The sequence below is a fragment of the Aptenodytes patagonicus genome, chromosome 4 (assembly GCF_965638725.1).
Source record: "Aptenodytes patagonicus chromosome 4, bAptPat1.pri.cur, whole genome shotgun sequence".
NCBI lineage: Eukaryota > Metazoa > Chordata > Aves > Sphenisciformes > Spheniscidae > Aptenodytes > Aptenodytes patagonicus.
This window is the reverse complement of record NC_134952.1, coordinates 57558401-57571129: the sequence shown is the minus strand read 5'-3', so window position 1 is coordinate 57571129 and position 12729 is coordinate 57558401. Positions and strand designations below refer to the sequence as shown.

Here is a 12729-nt window from a genome sequence, read left to right as displayed (position 1 = left end):
CCCCACCCCATTCCCCAGTGATGAAACCAAGGTGAACACTTCAGGAAAATTCACGGCATGTTTTAAATGAACTATTCACACAGGAGCATTTTTAGATGAACTCTGCCTTACTAGCACAGGATTCGGCACGGGACACTATGTAGCTGAGAAACTTTCTCTGTTGGTACCCACACACAGACAACCGGCATTTGGCAGAGAGGGTTACGTTACTACTTGATGGTATAGCCACATGAGAGCTACTCCAAGACAGGCATTTATATCAAACCGACACTAACAAGTCCTGACCAAACCTGACCCCTCATTTATGCAGACATATAGCTGCAGCTGAGTATTTTGTGGGAAGCAAAACGCATCTTGAACATAAATTTTATTCTGCCCCTCTTTCTCTTAGAATCCACCTATGACTTCCTGCATATAGCCAGCTTTTTCTTTCACAGCAGAAAACAGGACGAAAACCTACCTATAGCAGGCTATAAGGCTAGAAAGCTATTTCTGTCTACTTATGTGAACTTCAAAGTGCTTGGTGATGGTAATTTAAGACTCTAATAGGTTATGCCACATTTAAAAACAGAGTTAACAGTAATAAGCAGTGGAGAAACTGAGAAGCAATTTGTGTGCATGCTTATCAGTAGTGTCTGTGACAAATAAGTTTTTTTTTCGTATGCGACTATTTAAGACGGGTATTTAAGCTTGAATTCTTTTGCATACTTATTTTTCCCAATGAGAAAAAATGATAATCATCCCTTCTGAAATAGATGCAAATAGTATTTTGGGCTTCTCATCACCTGAATCAAACTACAACACTAAATTTTAGATTTTTACTCTGGGCAGAAGTATTTTAGAAAAAAAAGGCTAAGCATTTCATTAAAGGTCACAATTTCTCCCTCTCTTTTCAATCTGCAACACAATATAGCTTTTTATTTCTAACCACAACATTGGCTAAAATGTAATAAAATACTGTTACCTCTCTTCGCACAGTCACTTTCTATTAATTCTACCTGTAAAATTCCAAGCTGTATTAAATAAAGATAGTATTTAATATTTTTAAATGGTAAGTACTTAAGTCAACTTGACAAAAATACAATCTCAATCTTTTGTTTCAAACCTCTCTTGTAAATCCAATGCATCATGTATTATTTGGCAGCTCTCTGAGATGGGCAGAGCGAGAAAAACCTGAAACCTGAACCCAACAGCCCATAGCACAGTATTAGCTGACATACCTGGTCATGAACATCTTGATGCAGCAAAGTTCATACGCACATGCTTGCTTTGCAGAATTAGGGCCGTACTGCCTAGACATAGGCCTACTTCTAACATACTTGCTCTTAGAAGAAGTGATCACACATAATCTACAGCAGCACCTAGTCTGTACTTGCACATGTTTGTATCTGGGGTTATTTTCCTCTCAAGATCGTACCTTGTGATAAATTGTGCAGATTGTCCTGTCTTAGGATGCCAGGCAGGTTTTGAGGGGGAGGAAGGGGTGGCCTCTTACAGAAAAAGCCATCTCTTCTGTTCTCTCTGAGATCATCAGGTATGCTGGCATACAAATTGTCAGGACTGTTGTGAAAGCTGTATGAATCTTCCTCTTCTTGATCTTCATGTTCTGTCTCCTCTCTGCTGTCTTCTACATCATCTTTCTTTTCCTCATCTGCCTCAGCTTCTTGTTGGCATCTTGATCCAATTCCATATTGATCTCCTGGGTTCTGCTTGGCTTTTAATGCTAAAGAATGCATTATTTCATCTAAAATTTGCCATCTGGAAACATTTCCTGTTTCAAGGATTCCCACAGAAGCAACACAATGGCTAATAAAACTTTTATGAACTGATACAGTAGGAAAGCTGTCAAATACATATTGTCGGTGAGCAGCTTTTTAAATATTTACCAAATCAAGAGTGGAAGTTTTTATTGTATCTTGCTACTCTGATACACACCATCTTCGCGCACGCAATGTTAAACTCTTCTGGAGTTGCTGTCAGAATGAAATCACACACACTTACCTTGCCTCCATAATTTGTGTTACTTGACTTTCAATGCAGCACAGCGCAACACTTAGTAAAATAAAGCCATAGCTCACACAGCTGTGTAACCTGTTTTTATACAACGGGTTTTGGGTGCTTATTTAAATCTCTCTAGAATGAGATAAACATTGCCCCTGAGAGACATGGCTGTACTCCTGTGGAAATGGAGCTCTTCTGTCTTTAGTGGCCCACGGACCACAGAATAAGAATATAGTGAAGGGATGTGAAAGCGGACGTTTTAATCACTGCGTACAGCATCAAGATTTGGGTAGTCAACCTCAGTAACATAACAGAGTAAACTACACAAGACCGTCAGCAGACTTACAGCCAACGCATAGCACATAGCAGGCAATACCGAGCCCCTGAGGTAGGTTTCCATTCTGAGTTATCCTTTGGTGATGCCTTTCTTTCACCACTGATTCAAATGGGAGGATAGGGCATTTAGCTGGCTAACATGGCCAGCTGTTACAACCCGTGTTCTTCTTCCATGTGTCCACCCTGGGGTGTTCCCATATACAGCATGACAGAGACAGTGAAAACATATCAGGGCTAACCAGGTTTCTAGCTCACATTGTCACAGTGGCTATCATCTACCTAGATGTGTTAAAGCAACCGGTTTAAACTTAGCAAATAAAAAACATCCTTTTCATACAGAATATGAGACAGTTGAAAAGATAAAATTGTCAACAAACAGATAAGAGAGAAACCGGATAAAGTTTAGCTTTATAGATCCATGACACTGTAAAATACATGCAAAATATATGCCATCAGTAAATGCAAACAAGCAACTTTGTTTCCAGTTTTCAAGGGGAATGCATATGACCACACAGATTATCGACAAGCTTGTCGTCAATCTATGCTTAGATGTATGAACATCAAGCTGCAAAATGTCTACTATCTGTGCCTCCACACAGGAGTTGGCCGCACCTGTAGGCAGTGCCTCCCCTTATATGAAGGCTGTTCTCCGAGAACTTGGAGAATTCAGCTGTTTTCTAGATTCAGAGCAGAGATCACAAATTTCTAGAATTTACCGGGAGGGGTGGTTGCACTGAGGTCTGTCTTTCTGAGAAATGACTTTAGTTATCATGACTGAATCCCTCACCTGCCTTCCCCCTTCTCCTAGGACATCTGCCCTCCCTGGAAGTTGCAGTAACATGTAGAAGTTGAAAGTATTAAAATAATTTTCCCCTTCTGTTTGTCCATAATCCCACTCACTTAATACAGCACATGCTTTGTTACTGATAAAGCTAACAACATGACTTACTCACGGCTGGTTGAGTTTCTGAGCCTAACATAAGCACATAAGTGTCATCATCATCTGCTTCCTCCTCACAATTGGTGAAATTATCTGCTGTATTAATCTAGAAAGAAAAATAAAGGAGAGTATTTGTTTTGGTGACATCATCTCCTACCTTCACATTCTGCTATCAATTCAACATTCTACTAAGGGGAAAGTGGAGATAGAAACATCATGTATTTGCAACTATGTAGTGGTATACGTACTGTAGGCAAAAGGAATGCGTATATCTGGGTACATATAAAGGACACAAGGTTGTGCCATGAAGCGATATCCAAGTTTGCACAGCAAGGATTGAAACTAATTGATCTTTCCTTAGCACTGCGCTGGGCTGTCCAGACAGTTCCCAACTCTGCTCCCAACGGTGAAGCACTCATAGGTAACAAGACAGATCAGTAACAGAAAACCACAAAGTCTATAGGACATTACTGAATATCTCAAGGCTGCACAGAGTGCAAGATATCTCTGGAGAGCTCATTACAAACGGTTCCCATATCCTAGTGCTTGGTACCAAAAGCCGCATGTGCACTGAAAAACCAGAAATGGGACTGCAAAGCATGTTAGCAGTTCTACCTCAGTGCCCAAATGTGGCAAAGCGTTGCGTCTTGTTCCTCTAGAAGGGTGTTACGTTCACACAGCGCTATTCAAAATTAGTCTCAGGAGGCTCAGTTCTCTAAAATGTCATCAATATATTTCTTCAAGCAGAAGAGGTACAAACTTCTGCTCACTCATAGCCGCTAAGAGCAAACTTGTAACACAACTACAGACAGTTCTGTTGTCTTAAAATATACAACACACACTTGTTAATTGCTGATTTTCAGGAACAACTGGAATTTCAAAAGGTGACAGTTTTATTCAAGGAACCCAGCAGGACCTCGATTCCCATGTAAGTGTAATATGAAACTATCCTGCACAGGCACAACGGAGCCCTCAATAATTATTCAGGAATTTTGAATCACAAAATGTTAACTCTGGGTGTTTGAATACACCAACCCCAAAGCAGGTAGGGAAACAGCATGGTCCATATATCATCCAGTCTGCAAGATTAATTACAAGCAGATTAGTGGACAGTGAAGTCAAGAGGAAGAACTGATGAGCCATTATACCCTTCTGCATGGCGCAGAAACAGATTCCCATGAGCTCATGCCAGACTCTCAAGAAGTTTGTTCCTAGTATCCTGCTGCCCCCTGGCATCCACAGTCACTGTCTCAGGGACAGAGTTCTGGCTGTGTGAAAGGGGGATAAAATTGGAGAAATAGTGGGTTTTCCTGGGGAACTGAGAATGTCTTCTTCCCTGCTGCTCTTGTACACAGCCATCTCATGAATACCAGTCTTAAGACAGTGCAGCCATCAGACTGCGCATCAGGTGCCTCCCTGGCCCGCTTTGCTTTGCTGCTTCAAGAATACACCTGGATCTCCACAAAGCTATATCTGCCTCCAATGATAAAGTATTATTCTCTGTTTTCTATGGCCATATAATGTGCACGTCAGTGAGAGAATCCTGTTTTGCTTGAACTTCCCCATCATTTATCTGGTTCCTCTATACTTCACAGAAACAAGATACCTCTTAAAAGCCCTGAAGTTAGAGCTTTTCAGAGTATTTATTTTCAAAAGATTTAGGCCTGCACGTGCTAAATGTAACTGTACAGTTGGGGGAAAAAAAAAAGTCTTCTGGTAAGTTCTGTATCTCTCCTGTGAACAGAGGATGTGTGCAGAAGAAATCAAGCAAGCAGAGCTCTGGATATATTAAGCTCTCCCGCTATTACAGTGGAGTACCACACCAGAGACATTCTTTCAAGGTGTTCACTTTTATCTTTGCAAACATGAAGTACGCATGGATATATAATTGGTAGAATGAGGTCAAAAGGGTAAGTGGAGGAAACAAATGGCACTTTCTGATTTTCTTCTTCGGCATAGACATTTCTCAGCTGAAGGAAACCTGGTGACTCACAGGAAAACAATAGAATAGATATGATTAATATGCATCTTTGAAACCTCAGTGTTTCAGAAGATTGAAGGTCAGCCTGCCCTGCTAGCTTATAGTGGCTTCACTGATAATGCTGAATCTTAGGGAATTCAGGGTGCAATTCAGAAGTTTAGCCCCTGACTACGCTTCCTAAAAATCTCCTGGACCTGGGAGACACAGAAAAGCTGAATAGATAGAAAGAGTCTTTAACTAAGTATGTTTACACTAGAAAAAGATTCTGTATAATGCATAAATTATTGAGAAAAGCCTCCTGTGACACTGGGCATGATGACACCGTGCAGCTGAAAATGGTGCAGCGTCTCCAAAGGCAGTGGAGTGTGTCCTTATTTAAGAATGCAAAGCAACGTAGCTAAATCAGAAAAATGCCATGGCTCAGCTTGCAAACCTTGCCATGATGCCCTGAATGAATGCCCATTACCTTTAGGTTTGGAGTGTCTTTTATATGGGCTGGGTGACGTAATTTGAATGTAACAGCATAGCCAGCATGATGTTTCTACAGTAAAATTTAGGGTGTGGTGTACAATATGCACACAGACCTGAACTTTAAAGTCTTTTGAGTCTGTCTGGCTGAAAATGGCTCTTTGATTTACACTGAGATTTCTTTTGGATGTCAAGCCACCTTCCAAAGGAAGAACTAGCTTTAGCGGAAACCGGTATCACAAAAAAAGGTATAAAAAAGCTGTTGCTGTTAGCACAGAACTGCTCACAACAGACTACTGAAAAGGGCTCTGAAGGTTTGAAACTCTAGTTTGTGAGTTAGCAATAAAAATTCCTTACCTCAAGATGCAACAGGAATGTTGGAATGAAAGTCCTCTGAGAGACTGATGTTTCAAGTCCTAAGATTAAATGCCACCTCTCAACATCGAAAGGCAGATACTTAATTTTCTTTCAGTTATGTGTTTTAACTTTCTTGATTAAGCTTCATGTCAAACTAAAGACTTCCAAAAAGGCCAAGTTTTTTAATAGCTTCAAAGCTGTCCCTCTTATACAAAGCCTAAATTGATTTACCTCAGTTATTTACTCAGGAATGCCATTAGCAAAATTATTATAACCGTCTTGTCAGCATTTTTGCAATGCTCTCCTGAAAAGCCATCCTTTTTAAGGTGTGTTTTCCGAAGATTTCCTCCTTCTTATACAAAGGATTTTCTTACCCCTCAAAAATATTTCTCCCCAGTGAATATGTACTGAGAGGGAAGCCTCCCCCTGGCAAGGGCCCACACCGTTAAAATTTGGTGCGTTGTACCTTCTTGTACAGTGAGGAGTGAAACATTAAAGAATTCAGAGGAATCTAACCCAGCAGTGATATTGTATCAAGTTATGGCAAGAGTGAGAAGCACCTGGACATCAGCACTTCATTTATAAACAGTATCTCACAGGTAAATATATCATTCACAGCCCATATTAGCCTTTATGTATAAGACATAAATGGATATATATAAAAATATACCCATAACTTATATTCCTAGAAACAAACTAACACAGAACTCCTTACGGTACATTGCTCAACAGCTTTCAAAATCAGATTCTCATGCTTAAATTGGGCCTGGGACAATGCTTAAGGTAATAATTCATTAATTCATGCGATTCTTATGTCCTTGATTCCATTGTTTTCCAATTGTCTCCTTATTAGTTGTCTTTTTCTTCCAGAAAATTGTCCCTTAATAAGTTGAAATTCAACTGTGTGTGTATATATATATCTCTTTTACACTGAATAATTACATCCCTTGTGAGTCTAAATTCAGACTCACAGCTCTATTTCATCTTATTGTACTGATATTTCTTAAAAAAAAAATTAAATTATGTAAGAGAGGCTTCCATGTCTGTGTTGTAATTTGGGAATTCACGCTTTCTCCTATGTCCTCAGTTTTTCTGGATTGCAGCAATTAGGAAAACTGCTGGAGAAAATCCTTACCATTGCTCGTAAAAGTCTCATTGATCTTTTTGACAAGACATTCTCTTTAGCTAGGGCTGAATTAAAAAAGAATTATTATCCCATGGAAGTTAGCTCCCTGACGTGATATAGGGTAGCTCATAGAAGTGCACTGGAAGATTTAAATTGTTGTATGGACTAACAAAGAGTTGCTTGTTCAGGCTTAAATATCAAGTACAGCATTAAAATGGTGACATGGACTCAACATTTTTGTGTCTCTGTCTTGACAAATCTGTCATCCCTTCTGTTGATCACCCTCCCGTTTCTTGCAGACTTCATCTTCTCAAGTCACAGCTCTGTGCTGTTCAGCGTCATTGTACCCGATAGCTCACAAGCCGCCTTGGCAAACTCCTTAAATCTGAACAAGGCAGAACCACTTACAACGCTAAATGAAATGTATATTCTGTGGGGCTCTGCAGTCAATCTTTCCATTAAATACTGGAACTTAGACTATTTTCTTCCCTATATGTAAGTCAGACTCTGCCAGGCCTACCAGGATATACTTCGCCGCATTCTCCCCAGATATCCTCTGCTTCAGGATGAAATGATGTTCTTGCATCCTGTGTAAAAGATGCCTGAAGAACATCATGTGTTCCTTCCTCCAAACAAGATTTTCTTTCCTGAAAGTCAGCGCATTACTGGCTGAGCTAGGTGATCCCCTTCTCCTTTTCAGTACAAATTATCTTTCTCGTAGCCAGTATATCGAGTAGGAGAGCACAAAAAAGGCAGCTCCCTGCAGCCAGCCTCGCAAAGCCCATGATTTATAGGATTACTGCAGGCCACATCTAAATTTTAATTCTAATCTTCATTCTAATTCAATTTTCACACCTCAGTCAGTCCATCTGCCTACCAGTTTTCTTCATTAAGCTGTTTGCTGGGAGAAGCAAGACTTCAAACACTAGATTAAACTGAAGGTGCTGCCTTTAATTTGTTTAGGACAAAGACTACCTGATCTTCTTCTGGACTCTAGGGCATTTCCAGCTGCCTGTTGGGTAGCATTCAGGCTCACTATCAGACATCTCAAAAATATTATCCAGTCACACTAAGGCCTGTTCTTTCAGAGCTGAGACAGATCTGGTTGCTTGATTTGTTTATAACATGTCACCACAACATTCCTTCTTATCCCACTCCCAACATTCAAAGTCTGCAGCTCTGCTAAGAGAGGCGTTGCTCATTCATCTGTCTCCCACCTCTCTGTAGCTCAGCATTTCGGATCAGAGGACAACCTTGGTATGGCTGTCCTACAGGTACAACTTTAGGCATCTTCTTCTGACTATTAAGCAACAAGATAACATTGCCGGTCACCTGGAGTTGAACCTGTGTCAAACACCAGAAGAGAAAGAGTTTCTACCGTGTGGCTTCCTTGAGATGCACCAGTCTGAAAGACTCCACAGCTGCCCTCTCCCTCTGCTGATTTGGAGCCCTGATTCTCCTGGGACTCTGAGAAACAAGTTGCCAAATGCTGGTTGAAGCTATCACAGTCTATATGGGCTTGCTAGACCGGCTGCGAGGGCACGTACAGCCCAGATGCAAGTAGAGCGGTGCTTTTAAAATTATCTGATACCAACTATGCAGGTGCATGGATGCCTATCTTTGGGGTCAGTGCATCCTAAAGAAACAATCACTATTTTCTCTAAATATCATTCAAAAGAAAACCAAGCGGACCTGGACTCATTTGCACTTATTCTTTCAGTGTCCTTTCTTTTTTCTCTTCAGTGCAGACCTCAATACTGCATACAGTCCTTTCTTAAAAGTAAAATCAATGGCTTTGAAAACCTGGAAGTAGATGTGGACTGGGAACATTTCAAAACTTCATGTAACTGGGTAAGAGTATGCCCACCCATAAATCACTACACTGGACCATGGAGTTGGAAGGAATTTGAAAAATCTTTCTATTATCTAAATTGCTAATAGGGTACTGAATAGTACAGGAACCAGGACGACTCTAATCAATAAGCCTTTCATTTTGACAATGAATCACTGGAAACTAGCCTTATAAAAACATTTCTTATTACTTCTGATTTCTCGTTAGCTGCATTTCATTTTGTGCCTTGGTCTTTCTCATAATGTCCTTAAGTGCCTGTGCTACACTTCTGTCTTTGTCCTTAGTAACCTGATATAGTTTCTAGTTCCTGTGGACTTCATTCTCCTATTTGGGGTTGTTCTCTTACTACACTTTCAGTCTTTCCTCCACAGTGAGGTAAGTTTGCACTTAGATATGCTTTTTTTGAAATCTACCGCTATTATGTTGTTATTTCTCATTCCTATCATAGGAACTGTATATAATAACATATCTTAGATCGCCCTCACCAACATTACCCTGTCTGGACATCCTCAATGACTTTCTCTTTGTTTAAAAAGACAAGAGTCCTCTAGCTATTTCCTTCACCTTAAACGTCAAAACCTTACCAATGCATTTAAAAACTTGCGGGATAACGTCTCTTGCTGTATTCTTTTCCAGGCAGACGCTGGTGATCTGGACCTCAGAGCAAGACTACGCACTGCTGGTACACAAACACAGCACTTTTTCCTGTTTCCCCTTGACTGTGTTTCATGAACAAGCTATACTCTTTCATTTAAATCATGTAAATTCTTCCATCAGCTATCTGTTACACAAATTAATTGCAAGTTTGGTCACATAGGGGAACTGTATCCTTATCCTAATTTCTATATTTTTTGGATTTTTATACAAGTACCTAAGTTTTAAGCATTGGCCTACTTTTCTCTTCCTTATTATTTCTTCAGGTTAAAAATCCCCTCCAAATGAAATTGCGAAGAAACTTCTGCCTTCCCAGTTTGCAGACAACACCACAAATCACTACTGATCAGCATTTAAGAGTCTAGAAAAGGGAGACAGCATAAGCAATCTAAGTCTCAATTTATTTTTGAGAACAACAAGCTCTAACATGATCATGAGAAGTTCTCTTCTCCAATAGAGAGGGATGTTTTTTCATCTATTCAATTCAAAGCAATGGCATGAACACCAAAAGAAGATATGCTGGCTTCCTTCTAAAAAAGTATGCTGGATTCTTCTAAAAAAGGTCAATTTGTTAAAAAACGCCCAAACAAACGAACAAACAAACCCCCCCAGTTTCTACACCCTCTCTAGTGCAAAGTGGAAAATCTCTTCCAGATAATTTAAAAAGAAAACTATGAACCTGTTTTTCCTAAGTGACATAACTTTTCAGTAATTTCATGGCCTTTTCCATGTGACTTCCTGACCTAATGGAAACCTTATTGATTTCTTCACAAACTGCACAACTGAAAACCATGATTGCCTCTGATAAAAAAAAACCTCACAGAAAAAACTCAGCTGGTCTTCCCACAAAAATCTACTTTTATGTATGCTATAAAGATGTAGAAACAGATTAAATATCATTCAAAATACTGCCACCACACTTCACATTCTATGCCCTACGTTGGCGTTTCTGATCTCAGGAGCAGAAAAATATTTTCTCAAACGATTCCATCAGTTTGTGTTTCATTACTGAATCATTTGTCGGTTTTGACCCTAACATGCTCATTTGGAAACTCAGCTCTCTTCCTTAACTAGCATTAAAGCATCAACATAATATATTTCTTACCACTACACTGCTTCCAAGTGCCTTCTACGCAGCCAACTTTGTCTGCATTGTAATGTTAGCTGTTTTTGGATGGGTGACACATCCACATTTCATTTAGAAAGGACTTAAACTCTGCAAAAGTAGGACTAGATTCCGACTCCCTAAGTCCTACCAGAATAACGATTTTAAGGCTAACTTTATGGAGTACTTCAGGGTAGTTTCCGATGGACAAGCATTCCCACTTTAGTGACAGTGAAGATAACCTTCCCTTCCAGTAAGAACTGATGTTGGGATGAGTGTGGAGAGCCCTTCCCAAAAAGAAAGGGCTGTCCTTCTGGCCTACATGTAAGAGCTGGCCTACTCTATGCCATCTGCTCCCAGAAGGCAGTAGCAACAATAAAACACTGCTTTCCTGTTACTAGATATCAAGTGGCATTCTTGGCAGGTTATTTATTTCCATGGGAGGCAAACTGTGCTGGCAAAACCAAAAGCTCTGTCCTCTAGCCCAAGCAAGGTGCTGGGTGCCTCCCAGGGGAAGCAGTCCTCTCCTGTGCTCTGAAGGCTTTATTAACCAGAGGGCTTCAGTGCTGCATGGATACAGACCTCACCAGGCAGGGATTACAGAGGTGGGTAACTTGCATCGCTTAACAGACCACAACCATAGCTATAGCGTCCTCTCACTGGGAATGAACTTAAGCACAGAGGAAAATGGGATGGAAATAGGCAAAGTCATCTCAGAACCTCAAGACAGAAGAAATTGTTTTCCTTAGCTGGATGCTTCCTCCATTTCCCTGTCATAGGCATGCCAGACTTGCTTTCTAAAGTATTTGTTCTTGCTTTCAGAGAAACTGGATTGATACACAGTAGTTGGGACTTTTTTTCCAGCCCCAGGTGATTCGCTCGTACCACTCCTCAGACCTGCCAGCACTGTCTGCTTAGACCCTAGATGCAGCAACCGAAGCAGAAGGGACTTCAAATATACTGCCATTTGGATCCGTCTTTGCAGTTATTGCTCCTTTTGTCTCACCCTTGCTACGGTCTAGCCTATACTATACCCTTTGTCACTGGGCCTGCCAGAGCTTTCCAGAATGCAAAGGTGAGAACTAGATACGCTCTAGGAAATATTTTCCATTTGCACGCTCAGTACTTCATGAAATACAAGCAGACAATTTGGCAAACACTTTCTTTCACTCAGTTTCACCTGTATCCCTGAGCTACAGCCTAGTGACCAGCCATTCTGGTTATAAAAATTTTTCTAACTCTCAAGTCTGCATTAATGTTACTAATATTCACATATTCTACAATGTAAAATATTCATCAAAGTATTGGAAGTGTTTAAGTATTTATTACTCATTTTTCCCAGGGCCCTGTATGAGCACCTGGAGAAATGACTGAAGAAGCCAGCTTCATAAAATTGATTGCATGCGCGAGGACAGATCCAGCATTGCTGTTCATTAGCTTTATTAATGTTAAGCACTTTTACTACCCTATTACCTTGCTTGATAACTCAGGCTTGCAAAAAAACATGAGAAAACACAGATTTCACTAAAGCATGAGCGCAGTGAAACATTCAATACAGTGTTATAATCAAAGACAAAAACCACTTGGGAATCTAACTTGGTTTTAAAGCTGGGCAGGTGGGGAGAAAAGGGGTGGAGAGAAGTTTTGCTGCACATGTTCTGCCATGAAATGCTGAAACAAAGAGTAGTTTAAAGCAGTGTGGGCTGAGTGGCCTGGGGGCTGGATCCAGCCCTTGAAACACTTGAACTTGGCCTTCTGATCTAAGCAGGACTTGTCTTAGAGACAGCCAAGAACAGCATATATTATCCTGCCAGCCAAAACTGCTGCCTTCTCCTGCTTGCTCCCCATCTGTCAGAGCAAGCTGTGTGATGTGCAATGCACTCTGCCTTCTCAAAGAGCATGGCTGAGC

The 12729-nt window shown here is 40.5% G+C and overlaps 1 protein-coding gene across 2 annotated transcripts in view; it reads right to left on the bottom strand.

The window, feature by feature from the left end:
* BANK1 (B cell scaffold protein with ankyrin repeats 1) overlaps positions 1 to 12729 on the bottom strand; it is a 159668-nt gene that overhangs the window by 25921 nt on the left and 121018 nt on the right. For both annotated transcript variants that reach the window (XM_076336811.1, XM_076336813.1), the window contains exons 9-10: positions 3287 to 3383; positions 1418 to 1723 (exon numbers count right to left, since the gene is read on the bottom strand). In XM_076336811.1, the coding sequence (XP_076192926.1) occupies positions 1418 to 1723; positions 3287 to 3383 (403 nt within the window). The remainder of the gene's footprint in view (positions 1 to 1417; positions 1724 to 3286; positions 3384 to 12729) is intronic.